This window comes from Cucumis melo, chromosome 6, assembly GCF_025177605.1.
Source record: "Cucumis melo cultivar AY chromosome 6, USDA_Cmelo_AY_1.0, whole genome shotgun sequence".
Taxonomy (NCBI): domain Eukaryota; kingdom Viridiplantae; phylum Streptophyta; class Magnoliopsida; order Cucurbitales; family Cucurbitaceae; genus Cucumis; species Cucumis melo.
The window spans coordinates 25,887,018-25,911,480 of NC_066862.1; the positions used below are offsets into that span (position 1 = coordinate 25,887,018).

General features: G+C 34.8%; 1 protein-coding gene across 3 annotated transcripts; it reads right to left on the reverse strand.

Moving 5' to 3' along the window:
• Positions 1–138: 138 nt before the first annotated feature.
• Positions 139–6,309, reverse strand: LOC103500123 (DEAD-box ATP-dependent RNA helicase 21). 3 transcript variants are annotated; one of them, XM_051086943.1, is made up of 4 exons: positions 5,962–6,292; positions 2,403–5,215; positions 2,141–2,316; positions 139–889 (listed from the first exon to the last, which is right to left on the reverse strand). In XM_051086943.1, exon 2 carries the CDS (start codon positions 5,202–5,204, stop codon positions 3,057–3,059), a length of 2,148 nt encoding a protein of 715 aa, XP_050942900.1. In that variant the 5' UTR covers positions 5,205–5,215; positions 5,962–6,292; the 3' UTR covers positions 139–889; positions 2,141–2,316; positions 2,403–3,056. The 3 variants fall into 3 exon arrangements, with proteins under 3 accessions (XP_050942900.1, XP_050942899.1, XP_008461552.1); XM_051086942.1 differs by having other exon boundaries at positions 139–1,462; XM_008463330.3 differs by having other exon boundaries at positions 139–2,316; positions 5,962–6,309.
• Between the last annotated feature and the right edge of the window lie 18,154 nt (positions 6,310–24,463).

Below are 24,463 nucleotides of genomic sequence, written 5' to 3' on the forward strand. Positions count from 1 at the left end.
ATCAGAAAGCTAGAATTATCACAAGAAGAGATTCTAGAGAGAAGAAAAGAACAGTTTTCTAAATGTTGCGATTATTTGGGAAACAACTTTATATTGAGACACCGCTCATATTTCACAACTTTATTTTGGCACTGAGTGTTTTTTTTTTTTTTTTTTTTTTTAATGTTTTGGGGGTCAAGAATACTTATACTTACAGTCAACTTTCCTTTCATGTAATTGGACAAGCCTATTGTAAATACAGTTTATCCCTTTTTATAAATTTTATACATCAACAATTTTTGGACAAGCCTATTGTAATTCCATACAATTTGCCCTTTCTATAAATTTTATACATCAACAAAATTGTTACTTTATCTATAAAAAAAAAAATAAAAAAAGAAAAGAAAAAAACAAGTTCAGTTGCACAGTTACGGGATATATTATAACTAATCAAAGGCAAAACAGCTTATTGTGAATCAACTTGCTTTATATTGCTGAAACAGTTTGAGCTAGTTTAATTATTAATGAATCTAAATGGTCCATTTACAATTAAAGGTCCATTTAGATTAACAAAACTCATTTTTATTTAAACCATTTTTATAAAAGTTTGTTTAAAATATATCTAAAATAAATAGTTTCAAACACTCTAATTTTGAAAAAAAAATTATTATTTAAATTAAACGCTCGGAAATGTAATTAAAAAAGAATTCCAAAAACCAAAGGGAAGTGAACCTCTTTTAACACTCCAGCTCATGGCACTTTCAAAAATGTTCTTGCAGAGATGGTTACAATTAATGCCACACATTCACAGCCATCATAGTGAAAAAATTGATGCTAAGGGTTGAGAACTCTCAGGATTTGCAACGTTCTGCGAAGATGAACTTCAGAAGAAGTAATGCCATCAATTCACCTGATACCATAATCAGCATCACAATGTTATGCTCTCTCTACACCAACAGCAAGAATGTGATATCTTTTAAAGAGAGCTCTGCAGTAGAATGGAAGCTCTATTGAACTTGACAATCAAGTAATCATACACTAATAATCCCATGTCATATATAGCATACTTGATTTCTGGCAGATCATCAACGAGGCAATTATAAAGGAGCCTAAGTAGTTATCGACTAACTAAGAAAAAATTGTCCATGCTATAATGAAAAGAGTGAAAAAGAAATAAAAAAAATAAAAAATAAAAAGAATTAAGGAACTTTGATAATCTTCAACTTCACCCTATGATACCAACGTCTAGAGTCATGTTCACTGGCAAATTTGAGCAAACTTTTGGAGAACTCGAATAAGCACTGACAGCAGAATGGCGACAACAAAATGGAGGGCATAAATGAGGGTTTAATATAAACTATGCGGATAAAAGATCAAAATGCAGATTTAGGATACTCCTTTCATGAGATTGAAAAGACTAGAGCAACCGCATCATCATCAGTTTCTTCCAAGAGGTCTTGATATGTTATTGTGTTCCACACGCCTGTAAGTTCGTAGATTTCAGTAATCAACAATCTTTCTTTTGTAACAATACAGCTTCTACAGGATGATCTCATTGTTAATTAGCCATCAAACTAACCACACTAGGGTCCAGGTGATCCAAACCAGCTTCATGCCTACTTACATTATCCAAGGTTCAAAGAGAAATTGGAATGAAAGGATTAGTTTTTAATTCTCTATCAAATCAGATCTTAGAAGGAAAAAAAAGAAAAAAAAGCTTAGTATAGCCTCAAACAGCATTGCCTAGAGCTCAACCACCGAAGCTTTTGGATCTTCTTCATACCTCTCCAGCAAAATCTTAACTGGTAGAATAAGTTTCCTAGTCCCTCTTATGACTTCTGAAGAAACTCATAGGACAAATTTGTCCTGAAAGCATAATATACCTAACCATGCATTATAATAAAAAGAGTGGGCAGCCGAGAATTGTCGCTTTTCCAGTATCCATGTCCATATATTTCAGGCACTTAAAATTAAAGGAAGAGTTCTATAGTGAACACGAGCTGTATACTGATTCACCATATTGTCTAGAAGTAGAACACAGAAACCTTCAACCAAAACCTGAGTTTGTACTTTCAATTATCAAAATTAAAAGGGATGCCAATAAATTAAACATAATTGAAAAATGAACATCATGCCGATAAATGAATATAAAATTAGTTACCCATCAAAGTTTGATCAGAGACTTCAAGTGCAGTACTAAAAAGTGCTTCCAAATGGTTCCTCTTAGCGTTAAGGAAGCGCAACCTCTTCAAAGTTTCCCAGTGAACCCTCTCAGTCCACCTGGACACTAGCATCGCTGGTCCTGTCATTCTTTGTCATTTTCTGCTAAATCGAAGTCTATAATTGCCCCAAATAAATGCGTCATTGTCCAACAAAAACAAGAAGGGAAAAAGGGAACTTGGCAAGGTCTGAACAATTATTACCAAGAAGAGAGTGCTCAATCCTGAAGCAGCGGCAGCAGCCGCCCCTGTGGACAGTTCTTGTTCAACAAACAATTTGGCTGATAAATTCTAACGCAGGAAGAAGATGGATGCACAATTGTACCCTATGGTAAACTTCCTTGTATATCATTAAGCATAATCTTCATGTATAAAATGGGGCAGTTCCAAGAAAGTCTTCTCACTAGGGAACACAGAGCTCTAGCCTCTAAACCTACTGGAATATTAAAGTTATTGGTCGATTTGCATAAACTTTATAAGTAGATTTCATAAAACCCTTGCATTAGACTCCCCAAACACTATGCAGATATGCAGAAAATACAACGGAAAGAAAAAAAGAATCATTGAGCAAATAGATACCCCAAGTCAGTTGGCTGTTTCACCATTTAATATATCTGTAAATTTGAAAATCAAGCACGATATCCAATGATAAAACTGGGTAGAAATTGTCATAGGTAAGTCCAATCGAATAGATTTTAAGGCAACACAAAGAGAAATAAAAAGTAAAAACTCGTCTAATGCCAAGAACATCTTAAAATTACAATGAGAACAAAATTTACTAAATATAAAAGTAAAACAAAGCAACCATGTAACCGATAGAGAATTTTGACCATGTAAATGTCTTCAGAAACATGCCTCTCAATGTGCAAAAAGAGTTTCATTACGTCGAGGAGGTCTATCAGGAATACTACCAGGCTTGAACTTAGACGCTTCATGCCTTGCCAATTCAGGAGGCACAGGACTATTGCTTTGGATAAGCATTTGCTTAAGATCATAAAAGACTTCAGAATCTTGTAAAGTCAAAAATGTAGTGGCCACACCTGTTTTCCCTGCACGGCCGGTACGTCCAATACGATGTGTATACATTTCAATGTTACTAGGCATATCATAGTTTATGACATGAGCAACATCAGGAATATCTATTCCACGACCAGCAACATCTGTGGCAACGAGAACATTATATCTCTTAGTTCTAAACCCTTCAAGACTAATTTCCCTTTGTTCTTGTGACTTCCCACCATGCAAAGTTGTAACACGATACCCTGCCTTGTCCAAATTTTTGGCAACAGTATCGGCATTCTTCTTGGTGTTAACAAAAACAATAGCTGTTTTGTCACCCAGGTTATCAAGCAAATTCTGTAATCTATAAAACTTCTCTGATTCCTTCATCATAATAACATGTTGAGATATTAGGTCAGTTGCCTTTCCAGCAGTTCCAATGGTAACAACAACAGGATTTCTTAGATATTTTCTAGCGAGTCTCTCCACAGCAGGTGGCATGGTAGCACTAAACATGTATGTAGTTCGATATATTTTTTTCTCATCAAGCTCCTCGTCCTCATTTTCAGGTTTAAGATTGCTTGAAGGCATAGCATCTAAAACCCCCATAACTTGAGGCTCGAAACCCATATCTATCATCCTATCAGCCTCATCTAGAACAACATAATTACATTGATTAAGTACAGCATAACGCCTCTCCAAACAATCCAGCAAACGACCAGGAGTGGCAATGACAACCTCACAACCTTGCCTGATCTTAAATCCTTGCTCCTCGATAGATTGACCTCCAACAATTGAAACCACTTTAATACCCAAATAATGAGAAAATTTGACAGTTTCATCCTCAATCTGCTGAGCAAGTTCACGAGTGGGAGCCATCACTACCGCATAAGGCCCTTCTGCCTCATTCTCTTCGTTGATGGGAGGCAACCTTGTAATATAAGCAAGCATGGGAAGAACAAAGGCAGCAGTCTTACCAGAACCAGTCTCGGCAATCCCAATAACATCACGTTGTTGTAAACCCAATGGAATGGCAGCCATCTGAATGGGGGAGGGTGACTTATAACCAGCCCTTTCTACCGCCTTAAGAAGTTCCGTTGTCAACTTACTCTCCGTCCAACTCCTCATGGGGCGAGGGATCTTGGATCCTTTATAGGATATATTGAAGTCCTCCCTGAAAATTCTCCAATCCCTCTCAGTCATCTCCTCTAGCTTCTTTTCGCTCCAGTGCCGATCAACTCTCATATCAAATGAGTCATACAAATCAGCAGCTTTTTCCTTGAGTTTTTGAGCTGCAGCCTCCTCTGGTTTTTCCTCCACACCATCTTTCTTTCGGATCTCCTCCCTCATCTCCTTCTCATTCTTAGCCGCAAGTTTCTTCTGCTCTCTTCTGTCCATTCCAGCACGGAACCCTCGTCCAAACAAAAGTTGGGCCTCGTGAGGATTTTGATATAGCAAATTCATGTCTCGAGAAGTATCCTCAGTGTTTTCCCAATCAAATGAAAAGCGAAATTTCTCACTAGGTTTAATAACACGTTTCTTAGGCTTCTTAGAGCCAAGATATTGTTCTTTAATGGCATCCAACTCCTTGTCACGCTCTCGTTCTGCTAGCTTCTCTAAGCGTGTGCGCTCTCGAGCTTTGGCCTCTTCCTCGCGCTCCTTCTCACGATTCCGTCGCTCCAAATCCCGGTCACGATCTCTTTCCCGATCGCGAGCCCTGTCGCGATCTCGATCTCTTTCTCGGTCTCGTCCTCTATCACGATCGCGACGGTCAGAATCAGAAGGTTTGTGGTTGTCAACAGAATCGGGCAAAGGTTTCTGAGAATTAGAGAGAAGAAGCTGGTCTTGATGGCGTCTTTGAAGAGAGATTTCATCTTGGCGTCGTTGAAGAGCTAATTGTTCACGTTGGGCTTTAGTTAAGAAGACGGGTTTGTTATCAACAGCAGCATGTAATGGCTTAGAAGATGAAGAACCAGACACATTTTCAACACCTGGATTCCGTTTCATTGTGTTTGGTCCTGGAGAAATAATACAAAAGGTAAGAAGCATTAAAACAAATACAAAATCATTGTCATGAGTTTATATTATGCAATACAATGCTAGCCTTAAAGTAAAATTAAAAACATCAATATTATTTGTCCTCAAATGCAGTCCAAATTTGGGTTGTAATGCCATTTCACAATGTAGCTATTTTTCTTAAATGATGTTAACTCGCATCTAGCTCAATTAGACTACAATCTACATTGTGAATGGTACAACATGCTAACTGGGGTACATTAACAAATATGCTTCTAAACTTCTTTAGTGAAACAAACAAAAGAACAGCCCTCTAAAATTTGCATGGGTTTATACATGGTTTCAATTCTGAACTTTTTTAGTGGAACAAACACATGACCCTCTAAAATTTCTTACTCTATCCACATGAATGATATGACAATATTGAATATGTTGTTTCATAGAATAAACATAGCAATCATACGTTTTTCTCCACAAAAGTTTCTGTAGGTGTATAATTAGGTCAGCAAGACACCAAGAATCTACGAACCCATACAGTGGGATACACAAGCAACTAATTTAAGCAAATAAGCAAGCAAGACATGACAGGCAAAACAAACAAACAGGCAATGTTCTACAAGTGAGACAGTTATTCGGGCAAACTCATTAATCCCAACTGATAGAAATCCCTAATTACAATTAAAAACCGTTTTGAAGATCGAATCAATTAAAACATCATTGAAAATTTATTGAAGCAGAGTGTGCGGACCCTTTCTCCAGTGAGCTGTTGCTAGAATAATCCGGAGAAGAGAAGAGGTTCCCTACGGCTGAGGGAAACTTCCGTACAGTACTGAATAGTCGCCGTAGGTCTCTTGACCGTCAGAAGGAGAGGGCTCGAATATACAGGTATGGCTGCCGCAAGGGGATGCAGTCGCGCCGACGGTTCGCGGTCAGTAGTAGGTTGGCGTGGGTCTTTTGACGGAAGAGACTCGCCGTCGCCGTGGGACAGAACAAGCGGCGACTGGATTAAAGAGCAAGCAACTGAAATGAGAGCGAATGTGATATTGGCAAAATAATATTAAGCTTTCTTTTTCTCTTTTTCTTTTGGCAAAATAATATGCAGTTTATATTATAAATATTATTAATATATAGATGACAATAACCACAAATTAATCGGTCAACACTCATACCATTACCATGTGCTCATTAATAGTCATGTATTCTACTCATGCTTACCAAATTGATGATAAATACTTATATTTAGTTGTTGGAGAATTTTCCAAAATATTTGAAGAAACTGAGAAGTGGAAAATAATGATATTTTCATTTTTCTTTATTTTTCATATTATTGTCTTTTTTATTTTTATATTATATTATATTTAACTATTTTAATATTATATTTTACCAATGTATTCGTCTCGTTTTTACACCAATTTACACAATTTCATTTTAAGAAATTTTCTTCTATATTTCTTTTCCCAACACAATTTTGTATTTTCTTTCGCCCATCATTTATGCTCTTTTTAACTTTGTGATTTCTTATCTTTTTAATATATAGAAGTGGTTTATTAGGGAACGTCGAAGCTCTAATGATTAGGCAATAGTGAGGCAACAATTATTAGGCAACGATTATACACATTGATTAGGGAATGATGCATGTTGAAGCTTTGGTAATTAGGCAAGTGGAGACAACGACAACGACAACTTGTATTCCAACGACTTAGACAACGGTTACAAACTCAAAGACTACCTCATGCTCAAACTTCAACCTTCATATTGACTTAAAAAACTTTCTATCATTGGGTTCTATACTGATTTTTTTCCTTTGTTTGTTCAAAACAATTATATAGTTTTGTTGTTTATGGATTTGGATTATTGTGTTTTTTGTATAGATTATTTCTACTTATTTCTTATCTTGAATATGGAATAGTTGAGTTGTTATTTGCTTTCATTATTTAGAACATTATGTTTTTTGTTCTCTTAGAGTGTTGTTTAAATTTGGATGGAAGAATTGGTTGTGACTTTGTGAATTTGGTAAATCTCTGGTTTTTGCATATTCAATATTGTTTGGAGTTTGGATCTTGAATATTATGTACTATTAGCTAAACTTTCAGTCTTGAAACTTGGAACACCTAACTACAAACTCCTATTTTTCCCACCCTAAATCAAAGTGAGATCACAGTAAGTTTTTTTGGAGGCTTTGCACATGTTTTGGATAGTTTCTTTTCCTTTTATCTTTTTGTATTTATTTATTATCTCACAAATATATCGTAGACATCTTGCATCCATCATGCACATTCAAAACCTCAAATGCCCAATTCCATATGAGTTTATCACTTGTTTTGACCCATTTAGAGTACTTTCACACATGTCTTAGAGATTTTTTTGGGTTTTTCATTTGTGTCGTCTTATAAGCCCCTCGCAACTTCTAAAATTTAATTTTGTAATCCCAAATCGATTCTATACTTCTTTTACGTCATTTGAATTGCTTGTAGACATGTTTGGAAACCTTTAAGCTACTTATTTAAAATCTTGCAAACATCATGAAAATATCTCACGCATTCCAAATGTAACGATCCAATTTCTTATACTAAGCTAAGGTCATTACAATTAAAATAAATAATTTTTTTTTTTGCATTTAAAAGAGAAAGATGAAAACCAAATCCTTAAATAAATAAATAAATTCAGATACTCGTTCATAAATCATAAATTGACAAAATAGAAAAAATGCTAGGCAAACATAGTCCTAGTATAGAATCTCGTCCTTGATACTTACAAGAATGTCAAGTTGTGTGAGTTTTGTTTATAAATAAAAAAATTTGCACATGAACGTTGGATGAAATTTCAGGATGTATTGATTTATTTAAGCTACATGAATATGAATTATTCAGATCAGTTGTACTTACAAGATTATAGCAAATAGTTTGTTTCTGGCTTTCTCTTTCTTACCATCCTTTGATCTGTTGTCATGTAAAATATGGTTCAGGGAGTCAGCTTAAAGCTTAATACATGGATCTGTTCATACATTTTCTGCTGAATTCTTTCATAAAATTGAGGAAATGGTGTTAGTAGACAAGAAATCTATCCATCAGTATACTTACATTGGAAGGTACCCTGCTGTGCATTAACATGATGGAAGTTAATGATAGTAGGTCTTACAGTCATCTGAATTGCATTGCATTTCAACTAGTGTGAATTGAATGAATTAGCCATTAGGTTAGCTCCATTTAGAATCTCGTCCTTGATACTTACAAGAATGCCAAGTTATGGCTTGGATTTCATTTGTTCTCTTGTATACTTACTTACAAACCAAAACTTTTATTTATTCACTATTTTTTGTTTCGAAGTCACTAGCATAGAAGATATTTTAGTAGATTCTCTATTTGTTATCTTTGATATTTTAATAGACTTTCTATTTTGAGCCCTTAAATTCATCTTCAATTGGAAGTATCATATTTAAGATGCTCATCTTGTTAGTTAGGGGGGATCGTATCCATTTTGCGGCCTTTATGAGTTGCCAAATTGTTGTCGAAATCGATTTGAATTCCCTTTCACCAAGTTTTTTCTCAACAAAAAGTTCAGCTTCCAACCTAACATTTACTACGTCCATACTAAATTACTAACTTTAAATTAAACTTAAGAGAAGTATAAAACATTAAAGGGCTTACAAACTATCACTCCTTCAAACACAAGCAAAACGTTTAATTTAAGACCATTAAGGATAGGGTGTACGTGAGAATATTTTAGACAATTACATAAGGAATGTGATCTCATAAAAAACTCGTGTACTCTTCTGGAAAAGAGGCAGAAAAGTGAAACAGAGATGCTAAAAAAGTGATAGATAAAGCAGTCCACAACAGAATATTCATTTGGTGTTCATCTGCGTACCCTTTCCATAGTTTGTGATCTCTTAATACTGACACTTAAGACCGTCAAAGGTCACATCTCTTTCATACAAGTAGCTATTAGTCCACAGAAGGAATCGAAGAAATAAAATACACTTGATCTTGATTTTTCAGCCATTTAAATTTTGAATTCTGTTTTAGTGGAGCATGAGAGGAGGCATATTTTTTCTAACATTATCCAGTGGACATAAGAGAGTTTTTCCATTTGGAAAAGTGAACTCAGCAAAGCCTTGTGGGTTATTTGATTACTATTTGAGTCCTCTGGTGAAATACACATTAAATTGTTTCTTATTCAAAATGCCATCAAATTTAATGGCATAGGTCACAAATCAACACCAACTTTTCATAACAATCTTGCCCTTATTTATGTATAGGGTAGACTAGGAGAGTGGATAGTAGTAGTAAGTTTCCAAAAGAACATCCATGAGCTAACTCTCAGCTTGATTCTCTTGAAACCTTGATTTAGAGAGTTAAGCAAAAAGGCATCTTATTGACAGTAAGCACACTCTAGTTGTTGGATTAAACAATTCTGCTTATGGCCTCTTTCTTGTTCCTCTTAGTGCACATGTGATCTTCAACCCATTTACAAGAGTGTGTTAATTATGGGTGGTTGTAGTTTGGGTTGTCTGTTTTCACATTGTTGTTATCAAAAGGGAAATATTTACAAAATTAGATTGTTTTATGATTTGAGTACAAAAGTTATAGTTTCAGTATTTTTGGTTTGTAAGGATAAAGTATTGAACATTAGCTATCATATTCCAGAAAACTAGAATAATGTGAGGATAAAGTATAAACCATTTGTTGGAAAAGAAATTTAAGAAAAAAAAAAACAAACTACAATGTGAACGTAATGGTATGAAGATTGTTTGCGGTTGGATTGCTTCATGTCATTGTTCTTATGTGATATGTATTTATGGTTATAAAATCTGCGCTTGTCTTTGAGACAAAGATGGTATTGACTGTTGGATACTTTTCCTTTATTATTTTGGTTCAATTTGATAGTCATTTGGTTTTTTTTTTTTTTTTTTTTGAGGATTTGACCTGTTTTCTCACTCTTTCTTTCCAATGATCATAGCATGTTTATCTTTATTCAATCTCGTATGTTTTCTGAAAGGTCATAGGTTTAAGTGGCTTATACCATTGTAATTATATGCTGTATTTTCTTATTAATTGGGTCAAATCAATTTGATTATATGTATTGATTGTCAAGAATACAATGCTTTAGCCTTCATGTCAATGGATTTTATGGGAGGTTCTTCTTCTTCATTATGAAAAATGGGTTGATTGAATTGTGTAGTGTTAATTGGGAAATTTATCTCAGCTGATAAGAAAGGTGTAAAGTTCATTTTTTATAATTCTGCGCCATTTCTTTCTAGATGATTTTTTCTTTAAAAAGTGATATTTACTGTTTCTTTTTAGCTAAATGTCAAATTTCTGGCAAATTTAACGAGCATTTGATGCATAATGAGTAAAGGTATTATGTCCTAATCTCGTTTAATGACAAAGGATTGGCAGATGCTTCGGATTGAATGTTTGTTTAATTTCTTGAATTTGAAGTTTAGTTTTTATGATCTTATATCGAGATCCTGGATTTTTTTTACATACACTTACGTTATCTTAATTAGGCAGTAACTGGTGTGTACCACAATACATGAATTGGTTTTCTATTTCATTTCTTATATGAGACCAGGGATTTACTATCGTTTTAGATGCTTCTCATATAATTGAGAAATTGTGTAGTGTTTAATTTTAGTTAACTATGCTTTTTGTGAATACAAATGAGAGTGTCTAAATCCAGCTTGGGCATGTCTATTCGACACTCGAAGTTTTGCATGATGCACTGATAATTGATCCTTTTCCTTTCTAGTGTTATTTTTGGCTTGACATTTAGGTTGCTCTCGATCAACCCTTATTCTCATAAATTCTGAAATCAATTTCATTTCTAGTGGATGATTGGAATTGATTGTACTTTTGTTTATAACAATTATTTTGAATGACTTATTTTGTTAGCATTTGTTCTATAGTTATAAGATATCAATTTCGATATGATTTTTATCTTTGTTTTCTTTGTTTTTCTGCTATACCCTCTTAAGGAAAAGACAATTCTTTTATTCTCACAGAGATCAGGTGAATTCCTTTTTTATCTTATCATCGATCTGTAAAATTTTCATGGTGCATAACAGATGGGAATTATTTGTTCATATGTATTTTGTGTTTTCACTTTTTGTATCCCTTTGTTAGTTTTATACCTGTGATTATGATGATAGATAAGCTTAAAACATTCTTGAAATTATCCTAATTTCTAGATGATATTTGAAGCACATTCTTGTATATCATGTGTTATTATAGTCATTTATAATTTTTTTTCCTTTTAGATCATTTGTTTTGTTATATCGTTCAAGTTCTCTTAGTTCTTTGAGGGCTCATTTATACATCCAAAATGTATTATAATATATGACTATGAAGGGGAAATCAAAGGAACATCTTTGAGATTAGAATTGTAAAGAAAAAGTAAGTGAGCCATAACAAAATAGAATGGATAATATCTAGATCTTTGACTTCTGGTTTATGCATTGTGTTCGAGGTCTGCTACATGTGTTGTCTTATGTGATACTAACTTACCGTAGACAAAAAGGATGCACCAGTTTATTGAGGAAGAGAATAAGCTCTTAGATGTGCATACTAAGGCTGAATATTTTGTATATTAGGTAAAAGTTGTTATACTATAGTCGTAAATAAAGACTAAAGAATTAATTATAAACAAAATACAACTCAATAAAACAGAAATTAACAAGGAATTAATTGACAATTTAGTCTAGCTAAGATCTTTACAGTATACCATGCATATTGGCACCTTGAATTGTGGGATTCTGACCCTTATATAGAATGATTTGTGCTTGTATCCGTTGTTGACTTTAAAAATGTTGTTGTTATTACACAACTAAGGGCAGGGTAACATGATAAGCATACTTGAAGTAATTAACATGAGCCGTAGAGGATATTATTTCTAAATCCTTGATTGCTTTATCTACCTGTGAATACAATAAAAAATTTCACAAAGAGGTATTAGGCTTGTTGAAATTGAGGGGAAAGTAGTTCAACCATTGGTTTTAGGTTTTAGACTTGTTGGTTTCGGACGATATATCTTTTCCTTTTTCTTTTGTTATCAAGGTCTTGCACAAAGAGGTTACATCTGGTGTTGAAATTATTTAACGTTATGCTTTGATTTAAGATTCCTTGTTGTTCGTGTGTTATGAGTGAGGAAATGTATGTTGTCTCTGTACTTATTGTTTGCTTGGTGAATATGAGTTTTGTTCTTTAATTCGGTTTAGGGTGGTTTAACATACCAAAACAAAACTACTCAATATATAACCTAAGTATCTTGTTTCTTTAATTGCAAATACGTTTGACTAAGTCCAACTTCTGAGATATATAAACTGTGTAATATCGTCTAATGGATAAATCATGGATGATGAAGAATAGGATGTCTAGGCAGTATGAATTAGGAGTGGAAGCGTTCATTCAATTTGGTTTTCGTAATGGCAAAGGTTCCAGTACTATTAGGTGTTCGTGTTTGAAATGTGGGAACTGTTTGTCGTAGGACGAATCAACAATCAGATATCATCTATATGCCAATGGGATCGATCAAAGCTATAAGATATGGTTTTGGCATGGCGAATCTTTTACTTCAGAGACTTTATGTAATCGACAGTCTAACACGAACGAAGAAACGGTCGACGACAATTTATTTTATGTGCTAAATATGGTTCAAAATGTCCGCGATCAATTTTCTGAAGTACCTAATACGTTTGACAATATGTTTGATAATGCAAAGAAGCCTTTATTTCTTGGTTGTAAAAGATTCACAAAGTTATCAGCATTAGTTAGACTATACAACCTGAATGTTAGATTTGGATGGAGTAATGCTAGCTTCTCCAAACTACTGGAAACGATTAGTAAGTTCTTGCTTGAAAATAATGAAATGTCGGTATCCATGTACGAAGCAAAAAAAAAAAAAAAAAAACGCTTACTGCATTGGGCCTCAGTTATTAAAAAATAGATGCATGGCCAAACAATTGCTGCTTGTATAGAAAAGATTTGGCATACATCAATAGGTGTCATAAATGTAACATTTCGAGGTGGAAGACAAGTAAGAACTCAAGTGAAGAGATTAAGGGAGTTGCAGCTAAACAGTTGTGGTATTTTCTAATTGTTTCGAGGTTCTTAAGGATGTTCAAGAATTCTAACATGCAAGGAACTTGTGTTGGCATGGAAATGACAGAAAAGTAGATGGTGTGTTAAGGCATCCAGCTAATACTCCATCTTGGAGGTTGGTAGACCATTTGTGGCAAGATTTTGGGTCTGAACCGAGAAACCTCCACTTGGGGTTGTCCACAGATGACATCAATCCATACGAAGATTTATCAATGAAATATAGTTGTTGGCCTGTGATTGCTACAATATACAAACTTCCACCATGGCTATGTATGAGGAGGAAGTATTTGATGTCTCGGGACCTAAGCAACCAGGATACGACATAAATGTCTACCTAGCACCTTTAATTAATGACCTCAAACTTATGTGGGAAGAAGGTGTTCAGTGTTTTGATGCACATAAAAAAGAATTTTTCACCTTGCGAGCTGTTTTACTGTGAACTATCAATGATTTTCCTGCATATGGTAAACTGTGTGGGTGTAGCATGAAGGGGGTATAAGGCTTGTCCAATATGTGGGGAGGAGACTTCTTCTATAAGATTACCACATGGGAAGAAAAATGCATACATGGGACATAGAAAATACTTACCAAGTCATCACCCTTATAAGAGACAAAAGAAAGCATTTGATGGTAATCAGGAGCACGGGATACCTCCTCTCCCTTTATCAGATGAGACAATCTATAATAGACTTAAGGATAAGACCTTTCCATGCGATAAAAGGTCTAGTAGGAGGTTGAATGAAGATATTCCGAACGATTATTGGAAGAGGATTTCTGTATTCTATGAGTTAGCGTACTGGAAACATTTGCATGTAAGACACTGTCTTGATGTTATGAATATTGAGAAGAATGTATCGATGAATATAATTGGTACACTGCTTGACATACTAGGGAAGAGTAAGGATGGATTGAGTTCTAGACTTGATTTGGTAGAAATGAACATTTGACCCTAGTTGGCCCCTATGTCCGATAGAAGTAGAACTTACATACCTGCAGCATGTTATACATTGTCAAGAGAGGAGGTCTCTATTTACACAACTTTGTCTGATCTTAAGACTCTAGAAGGTTATTCCTTGAATTTCAGAAGTCTGGTATATTTAGAGAACCTAACGCTCTCTGGTCTTAAATCACATGATTGCCATGTTCTAATGCAACAACTTCTCCCAATTACAATATGCGAAGTTTTACCTAACAATTTTAGAGTGGCTATCACTAGATTGTGTTATTTTTTCAATGCTATTTGCTCCAAGACTTTGCGAATATCAGATCTAGATAAATTACAGCAAGACGTTGTTGAAACATTATGTTTTCTTAAAAAATACTTTCCACCATCATTTTTCATCATTATGGTACATCTATGCGTCCACTTTGTGCGAGAGGAAAATTTTTATGGACCCATATACCTACGGTGGATGTACCCATTCGAAAGATATATGAAAGTGCTGAAAAGTTATGTCCGTAATAGAAATCATCTGAAAGGGTCGATCGTAGAAGCACACATATGTGAAGAAGTTGTTGAATTTTGTTCTGAGTTTCTATCTAGGCTTGACTCCATTGGACTAGGTTCATTTAAATCTCTAGAGGAAGGTCGGATTGAAAGACCGTTATCTGCTGGATCATCTGTTACACCTAGTCAACTTCTACTAAAACAAGCCCATCTACACATACTAGAAAACATTGAAGAAGTTCAACCATACAGAGAGTATGATTCATTACCTTTGACATGACATTTTTCTCCTATATACATTCTTTTAAATAAATGGTACTCACTACTTTGATGTCGACTGACCTTACATTGACGACATACGAAAATCTTGAAATCTTCCAATCCACGAAGGGCGAGAAATGAGAAATGGTTGCAAGATGAGCACAATCGATCATTCCCTAACTGGATACAAGACGAGGTATGTTGTTTAGATATACTTTCATGTTATTGACATATAATATAAAGTATGAACAACTGTGACTAACTATGGTTGCCATAATAGGTCATGTGTGAAATCCAGGAAGGTCAAGTCATGAGCACGACGATCCGATGGATTGCACATGACCCACATCCTGTTGTGATGACATATGAGGGATATCGTCAATGGAATTTGCTACAACACAAAGCCCCGTGATGGCACCAGAATGGTTCAAAACAGTGGGGTTATGTTCGTTGCATCAATAATGCATGTGGCTAGTGCCAAAGATAAAAACCCAATAATTGCTGACATGTCCTTCTATGGTGTGATTCAAGAAATCTGAGAAGTCAGTTACAATACTTTTAGGGTTACACTGTTTAGATGTGACTGGGTTGATACGAAGAATGGAGTACGAGTAGACGATCTTGGATTCACACTAATTGACCTCAATCGTATAGGTCACTATTCAGATTCATTCATATTACCATCACAAGCAAGACAAGTGTTCTATGTTAAAGATCTCGGTGATGGCAGATGGTCCATCGTTGTAAAGCCACAAGAAAAAGATTTTGTTGATAATTGTTACAATGACGAGCTAGGCGATACATCCCTTGATTGTCCCATATATTAGAGTCGACTGTGAAGGCACTTGGGTAAACACATAAACATTTGGTAATATTATGTTCCTCCAAAGTTTCCCATCATTCATTCCAGTCATTGAAAAACATTCACTTTAAGCCTAGTAAATAATTTTATTGTTTCTTTTCTTTGCTTTTTCCCTTTTAATTCTAGGTTGAAAGACCAAATTTTCAATTTTGATGTATATGTTAGAATTAGCGGGTTTGGTCCATAGAGTATTTTCTGAAAGAATAAAATGGAAGGTTTTATTTCATAAATCTTTTCGTTTCTAAACTCCTAATAGTATTCTATTTACTCTCTCCATTTGTACCCATTGTATTCATTCATCGAGAAAATAATAAAAACTAAAATATCGTGGTTTTTCTCTTGATTCTCAAGTTTCCATGTAAGTCTTGTGTTGGTGGCAATTGTTCTCAATAGTCCACTTGGCAGTTCTTATCTCCGTTTTTTAGTATTTCCATTGAACGATTAGTGATAGTTGTAAACATTTTCCTTTACGTCTTGTAACAAACTTAGCAAATCTTCATGTATGTTGATCTATATGTTCTGTAAACTTTCTGATGAATCTCACTAATGGATTATTGTTGTTTATGATTATTGCTTTCCATTTTCATTCCGCTTAAATAATTGATATGTTGATCAATACTATACTGAAAATTATGTGTCATTTCATGCAGATGGACCATCAGTTACCAAACAATGGCACTTGAAAAACAAGCTAGATTGAAAGCTAGTTGCTTGAGCGTACCGAGCATCGAAGGAGTCATTAATAAAGGTAAAGGTACACGTAGACCTATGAGGATGTCTGGGATCACAAAGGTTAGTTGTGATGGACACAAGACTGTGGTTAAATACAATAAGCTCGGTCAGCACATTGGTGTAAGTGTGACCAAGTTAAAGAGTTTCATTGGAACAACTGTACGAGTTCATGTTCTGATCAGTTACCAATCTTGGAAGGATGTACCTACGGAGCACAAAGATAAGATTTACGAACTAATCGAAGTAATTTTCTCACCCTTAGTAATGTTGTTCGTATTTTGTCACTAACGTTCATTATATAATATCATGTAATAGGGTGGCTTCGTAGTAGACCCTAGATCCAAAAAAAGTATTTTACAAATTGCGAGTGTATGTTTTCAAAACTTCAAGTCGTCGCTAACTACAAAGCATGTATTACCATATAAGGAATATTTGGAGAAACTGAAAAACCCACCAAGAGAATACTCATTCATTGATCGTGAGCATTGGAACATATTTGTCGCTTCCAGATTAATCGAACAATTTGAGGTAACTATAGTCACTATTCCCTTCATTCGTATATGATAGTAATTATGCTAAAATGTAGTTTATGTGTGAAGATGGTTAGCAACAAGGGTCATAAGCGGAGAAAGAACAACAAGTACAACCACCAAATATTGCGAAAAAGGTTATGCAAACCTTGCTGAAGAGATGGTATGCAAGGAATAGTAGATATATGAGTTCCAATAATGCAACATGTAATGCGTTATAACTAATCATATTTTTCTTTCCTTTTTCAGAAAGCAAGCACATCTATTGGTGGGTTAATTGATTGTGCTTTAGTATGAAAGAAAGCATGAACAACTAAAGATGGAGAGATTCTGGACACAAACACAAAAGAGGTGGTCAATAAAATCGTCAGTACTTTCCTCTAATAAGAATGTTTTCTTGTACTTACTAAAAATACTATAACCTTTCCATGATAGAACAATCTACTTGTTTCAAAACGTGCGACTCATTCAACGGACAACGTAACTTCAGATATACTATCGCAAGCCATCAGATGGAATGATCCATCAGAAAGGATTTGAGGGGTGGGTCAATATGTCACACCGAGTAAATACTTTCACATTGCAAGAGAGAAACAAAAGATGGTTAAAGAAGAAAATTATGCTGAAGAGTGAGCGAGAATGGTTGCTCGTATCTTATAACTAGAAGTGGAATTAATGAACCATAAGAGGGTTCCTGAAGTGGCCACAAAGGGAGAAACTATTGACGAGAGCAAGATCAAGAGTCAAATGGCTTCTAAAAGCATTGACATATTAGATGATGCAAATGACCATGACACAGAAGAAGAAAATAGACAAGTTCTAGAAGAAGAAGTTGAAATAGAGGACTCAACAATAGAAAACAAGATAAGGTAAAAGACATCTACTCTTATTTTTTTACTCAAACGTTATTTTCTAATTATTAAATATCTAATCAATCAACATTTATGTGCGGTGAAGGTTGGTAACAAAAATAAAGATGTTTTTGCATCAACTAGAACTTTTACAAAAGTGAAGGTCAATATGAATTCGATTCCTATACTTCCCAATTTCTTGGACACAGTATATTAATATGTTCATATTTGCTTTCACTGTATATTGTAGGATGAAACTTCTTGTCGACTTATGATTGGGACCAACGACAATGTCGTCGGTTCTGAAACTATTTTTGACTACGACATGGACGGTGACAACGTGAAGGTATCAGTGGACATGTTGCCGATGGTAATTGCTTCGTCCCTATTCCAACAAGGGAAGGTATGACTATGCTTTCCCAAGAAGTCGGTTTACAGTTGTTATGGCCTTGTCATTTGGTCATTCCTTTAGACGAGAAGGTAATGTGTTTTTAATAGATGGATTTGGTTTAAATATATTTCATATGGATGACATTTAATGTTTGTGGCAGATGAAAAGTGTGTAACAAGCCGATCTGCAATTACCATTGTTGACATTGAATACAAAGAGAGCATCAGTTACACTACAATTATTGTTATGGGAACTTGATTATATTGGGTCGAAGATTCAAATTCATGTACATGCTAAAGTTTTTGGGTATCAACGAAAATGTTTCATATTCCTCCAGGCACACCAATAATTTTGTCAAATGCAGCCTATATCAACCCAATGCATTTATGCATTCATGTTGAAGTTACCTGTTTTGCACATCAATTACATAGTATAGTAACATGTACCACACACTAAAAGTCCATTATGTTGTTCATATTTGTAGTCACCTCTATAAAGTGATGGAAGAGAAAGGAACGTTGGGATCCTATAAGTTTGCAGGCTTTGGCTCTACTTCAATTGGTATAAATAAAGAAGATTGAGCACAGGTCCTGAATGCTAGATTTCTTGGGACTGACCAACGTCAGATTTTGATGTTTCCATACAATTTGGGGTATGTGCAAACGTTTTTTAGCTAATGCACCTAATGAACTATATGACCTTCATTCTAAGTTTAACTCACACTTACCTGTCAATATAGAAACCATTGGTGTCTAGTTGCCATCGACTTCACAAAGGGCACCGAATATTGGATGGATCCTTTGAGAAACCAAATTAACAATGATGTCTTTGATGTCGTCCGGATGTATGTTGAAACTTTTATTTATGATAAAACAATAATGAGTCAATATGTTGCATATGAGACAATGATTGTATAACTTACGTAGTTTGCTATTCATTCTTAGGGCTTTTGACATTTCGAGAAGGAAGAAGTTTGTTTGGAGGATAATCAAGGTATGAGGGGTAGAGATTTAGTAGAAGAAAGAGGTAAACATGCTTTATGTTTTGCAACCGTAACATAGGTATTTCGTTCTTCTTTTTCTCTGATGAATAGTGTCCGAAGCAAGGTGGCATTGTGGAGTACGGTTATTATGTCATGGGATTTCTACATGATATAATATTGTCAAGCAACATGACAATCATTGAAGTAGTAAGTATTTAATTTTACCTTTTTGAACTACTTATGTTGTTTACAATTGTTGCATATTAAATCATTTTTAAATGATGGATAGGTGGAAAGATTAACCTCGTCATACCCACAGGATGATTTAGATGTCGTAAGAACGGAGTGGGCCGAATTCATAAACCAATTTCTTTTCTGTTCTCAATCTCAAAGATAAAATTTGTAAAAGAGACAACTTTGTATGTTTTTTCGTGTGGACTACATAACGTATTATTGCGTTGACTATCCTGTAGTTATGGTAGTTATTGAAAAGCTCTTTTGTTCGATCCGTTTAGACATATGTTTTAGGAATCATGTTGACATGTACTTAAGATCTCTGTTCATAGTTGCGTTGACTATCCTTCAGTTATGGTAGTTATTGATAAGCTAGCTATTTTTTTCAATCCGTTTAAACATATGTTTTAGGAATCGTGTTGACATTGTTTTGTTCTGTTAATTTCTTATTGACTTTGTTTTGTTGTAAAGTTTTATTTGTAGCATAAGTGTTTGTGGAAGGAAGGAGGGAGGAGGTAAGTCTATGTTTAGGTTTATTAATGACCTTGGAAGTGGGGAGGGGAACGGGTGGTAATTTTATGTTTAAGTTTAACAACGACTTTGGAAGGGGGGAAGGGGGCGGTGGGAGTGCTAAGTTCACGTCTAAGCTCAACTTTGACTTTTAAAGGGGGGGGGGGGGGGAAGATACGTTTATGTTTAATAATGACCTCAAAAGGAGGGAGTGAGTTGCTAAGCTTAGACATGACTTTTGGGGGGGGGGGGTGGGAGGTTGGGGCTAAGAGTACGTTTATTCTTAAGTTTCAACTTGATGCAAACCAGAACATTGTTGGGTCTGTAAAGATTGCTCGAAACTTATATTTGCAACTATGCTTATGCTTATGAAGTCGATGTTTTTATTTCTCTTTTACGTCCCTTATGGGTCTTTTATTAAGAAACCTTGCTGTATGACTTGGGGGGGCAAGGGTAAGTTTATGGTTAAGTTTCAACTTGATGGAAACTAGAACATTATTGGGTTTATAAAGATTAAATCGAAACTATGCTTATGCTTATGTAGTCAGTGTTTTTTCTTTTATCTTTTGCGTTCCTTATGGATCGTTTATTAAAAACCTTGGTCATATGAACTTTGGGCACTTATATGTTGACAAGTTCCTAATTGGCATGTACTTAATGTTTATGCTTATGCTTATGCATTTTTCGTAATGAATGTTGGCTAAGGTTCATTATATTCAAATTTGTAGGTAGTTGAAGAATCCATGGACCATGGTGTCGATCAAGTTCATTTATGCATTAGTTTGATTAGATTAGGTCGTACATATATGTAATATTACAGTTAATTTATCTTTTGAATTATTGTAAAACCTTTACCGATAATGTAATTTATATTTTTCATTATCAAAATAAATATGTGGGTAATGTTAAAATTTAGTACTTGATTTTTTTGAAAGAAGAAATATATGACAGGAAAATACGTGTTGCAAAAATGAATAATAATGACACCAAACATGTGTCTACATATAAGCTTTTATTAAACAGAAACAGTGTTGTCAAAGTGCATTTCTTGACAAGAATTATTTGTAATGAAATATTTACAATGACAATATATTAGTGTCGAGTTATATTGAAAGGTGACACACTTAAAGCGTCGCTATAAGGGTATTAATGACAATATATTCGTGTCGAGGTATAGATAATGTTGGCACATTTGAAGCGTCAATATAAGGGTATCAGTAACAATATATTCGTGTCGAGGTATAGATAATGGTGACACATTTAAAGCGTCAAGATAAGGTTATTAATGACAATATATTCGTGTCGAGGTATAGATAATGGTGACACATTTAAAGTGTCAAGATAAGGTTATTAATGACAATATATTCGTGTCGCGTGATAGACAACGATGACACATTTAAAGCGTCAATGTAAGTGTATTAATGATAATATATTCGTGTCAAGGTATAGATAACAGTGACACAATTAAAGCGTCAATGTAAGGGTATTAATGACAATATATTCGTGTCGAGGTATAGATAACGGTGACACATTTGAAGTGTCAATGTAAGAGTATTGATGATAATATATTGGTATCGAGTTATAGATGACAAAGACATATTTATTGCGTCAAGGTAAAGGTATCAATGACACAATTTTGGTGTCATCTAATCATATTTAACGACACATTTTCCAAAGTGTTGTTAAAGAGCCTTTCTTGACAGTGGCTTCAATGACAAAAATTGTGTCGTTGAAACTCTTTATGACATATATTTTGCATCATTAAAACCCAAATTTGTAGCAGTGCATGTACTTAGAGTTATGAATGGGGTAGAGATGTAAACACTTGCACGGTTTCTACGTGCAGGTCGGACATATGGTGGCAGATTAAAGAATTGTTCTACCTCTGTGACATCTTTATTACTTCTTTGAAGGACCCTAACCTAAGAAGATCCGCAAAAGAAAATTACTCATCTGATCTTGAGCCTAGCTCCTCCTATATAGAAAAAGTGGATACCAAGAAGTTAATAGCCTGGGACAAGAAGAATGATGCCTTTCTTGCACGACTTCTAAGTTGCTTTGCGGGTTTCCGTAGGCCTATGGCGAAGAAGGAACATAAGTTTGAGTTCCATGAAAGAGTCCAACCTAGGCTTTCTCTTTAGATGAGGACTCCTAGAAAGAAGAAGAAAGTACAAACCTCTTTTATCGAAAAAGATTCCACTAAAATTGGCGACCTCCTTCGTAGTCCTCCGGACGCTCCATGGGCCTACTAAAAAAGAGGAAAGCCTATCCTGATGCATCTATCTGTAAGTAATTCAAGCATTCGTGAGTTGTGTCAAGTCTGAATTTGATTCCTACTTTCCAAGTTCTTCACCCAGTGGCCAATTTCAACCTTAGCCTTATTGTCCAAGATCTTGTTGATTGCTCTACCTCAATCTAATCCTCGATGCTCAAGACATTAATTGACTGCTCTACATCAATCTGTACCCCACTGTCCAAGACATTGTTCGATTAATTTACATCAACCTGCACCTCGCTGTTTAAGACATTGATGGATTGCTCTACATTAATTTGAACCTTGCAAGCCAAGACATTAATCAACTACTCTACATCAATATAAAACTTGCTGTCTAAGAAATTGATCGGTTGTCCTACATCAATTTGAACTTTACTGTCCAATACATCGATTGGCTGCTCAGCTGCTCTACATCAATTCATACCTCACTATCTAAGACATTGATTGGTTGCTCTATATCAATTCGTACCTCACTATCCAAGACATTGATCGACTGCTCTACATCAATCTGAACCTTGTTGTTCAAGACATTGATTTTTTGTCCTACATCAATCTAAACCTCATTGTCCAAGGCATAGATTGGCTACTCGACCAATATGGGGTATTGGTTATGTCAAAGTCTTGGTTCTGGGCAACTACTTCTTCCTTTTGCATGTTATCATCTACCAAACTGTTAAACCTCGTACGATTTTCTTTGTTGGCCTATGAAAGTTCAACAGGACTTAGTAAACATATCAATAAGAACAATCATAGACGTGCAATATAAATACCTAATCTATTTTATAGTTCATTTTGTTTTAAAATGGTGGATAGCATGCCCTTCAATTCTAGAATATCTAATTTTATAATTATTAGTTGCCTCTCAACAAGTGTGACTCAATCCTCAAGATTCTTAATGTTATAAATACTCCATAGTTTGTATAAGCTTTAGGAGCTGTAGTTGTGTAAATTTTGTTGGTTATATTTTGATTAAGGTGTCTTTAGGTTTACTCGTGAAATCGGTAAATTTTGAGGTACACTTCATGTATGTGTTTGACTAGCTGTGTTTGACTAGCCTAGGATCCGCTGTGTTTTATGGCATGTACAATAGTTTATATACTAGATTGGAAAGTTCATCACATGAAAGTTTTAAGCAGAGTCGACAGATACAGGTACAGAAAAGCGTTGTTCGTCGGCTTCACGCCATCTTTCGGTCTAAGGTAGCAGGTAGTCCGGGAGGGGGTGTGACACTTAATAACTTCTTTCATCTTGGACTTCGACTTGTGTTTCCTATGAATTTTGAGGTAACTCCATTCCTTATTAACATCTAATGGTAAGTTTGTTACAAGATTTACATTTTAATCTGTAGTTGACCCACCATTATTGACATCGAAGCATTAAATGGATGAAGTTCATAAAAAATATTGTTTGAATTAGTGTTTGAGTATTTTTTATGCATATGTCATCTCAATCACCGTCGTAATTTTCAACTGAAAATAGAATAAGTAAATGTAAATAGGGAAAACAAAATGAATTAAGTCATGATATCTGAAAAGTTAATTACTAATAATTGGTTACCATTGACGAATTAAAGCACCTAACTATGTATAATATGAGATTTTTGTGATTGTTCACACATCCACTCACTAGTACAAATTTGGGTTTTAACGACACTACAAATCCAAACATTGTGTCGTTAAAAATAAAAAAGAGATAGGGTAGGAGTAAAATGTGTCGTTGAAAATAGAAGTGACACATTATTCCTTGACACAATTCTATTGTCACAATTTAATTTTTCTTGACACATTTAAAGTGTCGTTAATTAACGACAAATTCTTTGTGTCATTAAATAAGTTTTGAAATAAAAAACCAAAAATTCAAAAATTTTCAATTCCCTATTCGCGCGACATTCAAAAAGAGTTTTACAATTTTTTCAACCTTTTCTCTCTCTCCCTACCAAAAAACGGGAAACAATGTAACTCATCTGCAAATCTAAGAGATTGTCGTCAAACCCACTAATCTCACACCGTCGAACAAGCAAATATTGTCTAAGGGACTGCCGTCGAACCCACCAATCTAAGAGACTGCCGTTGAAGA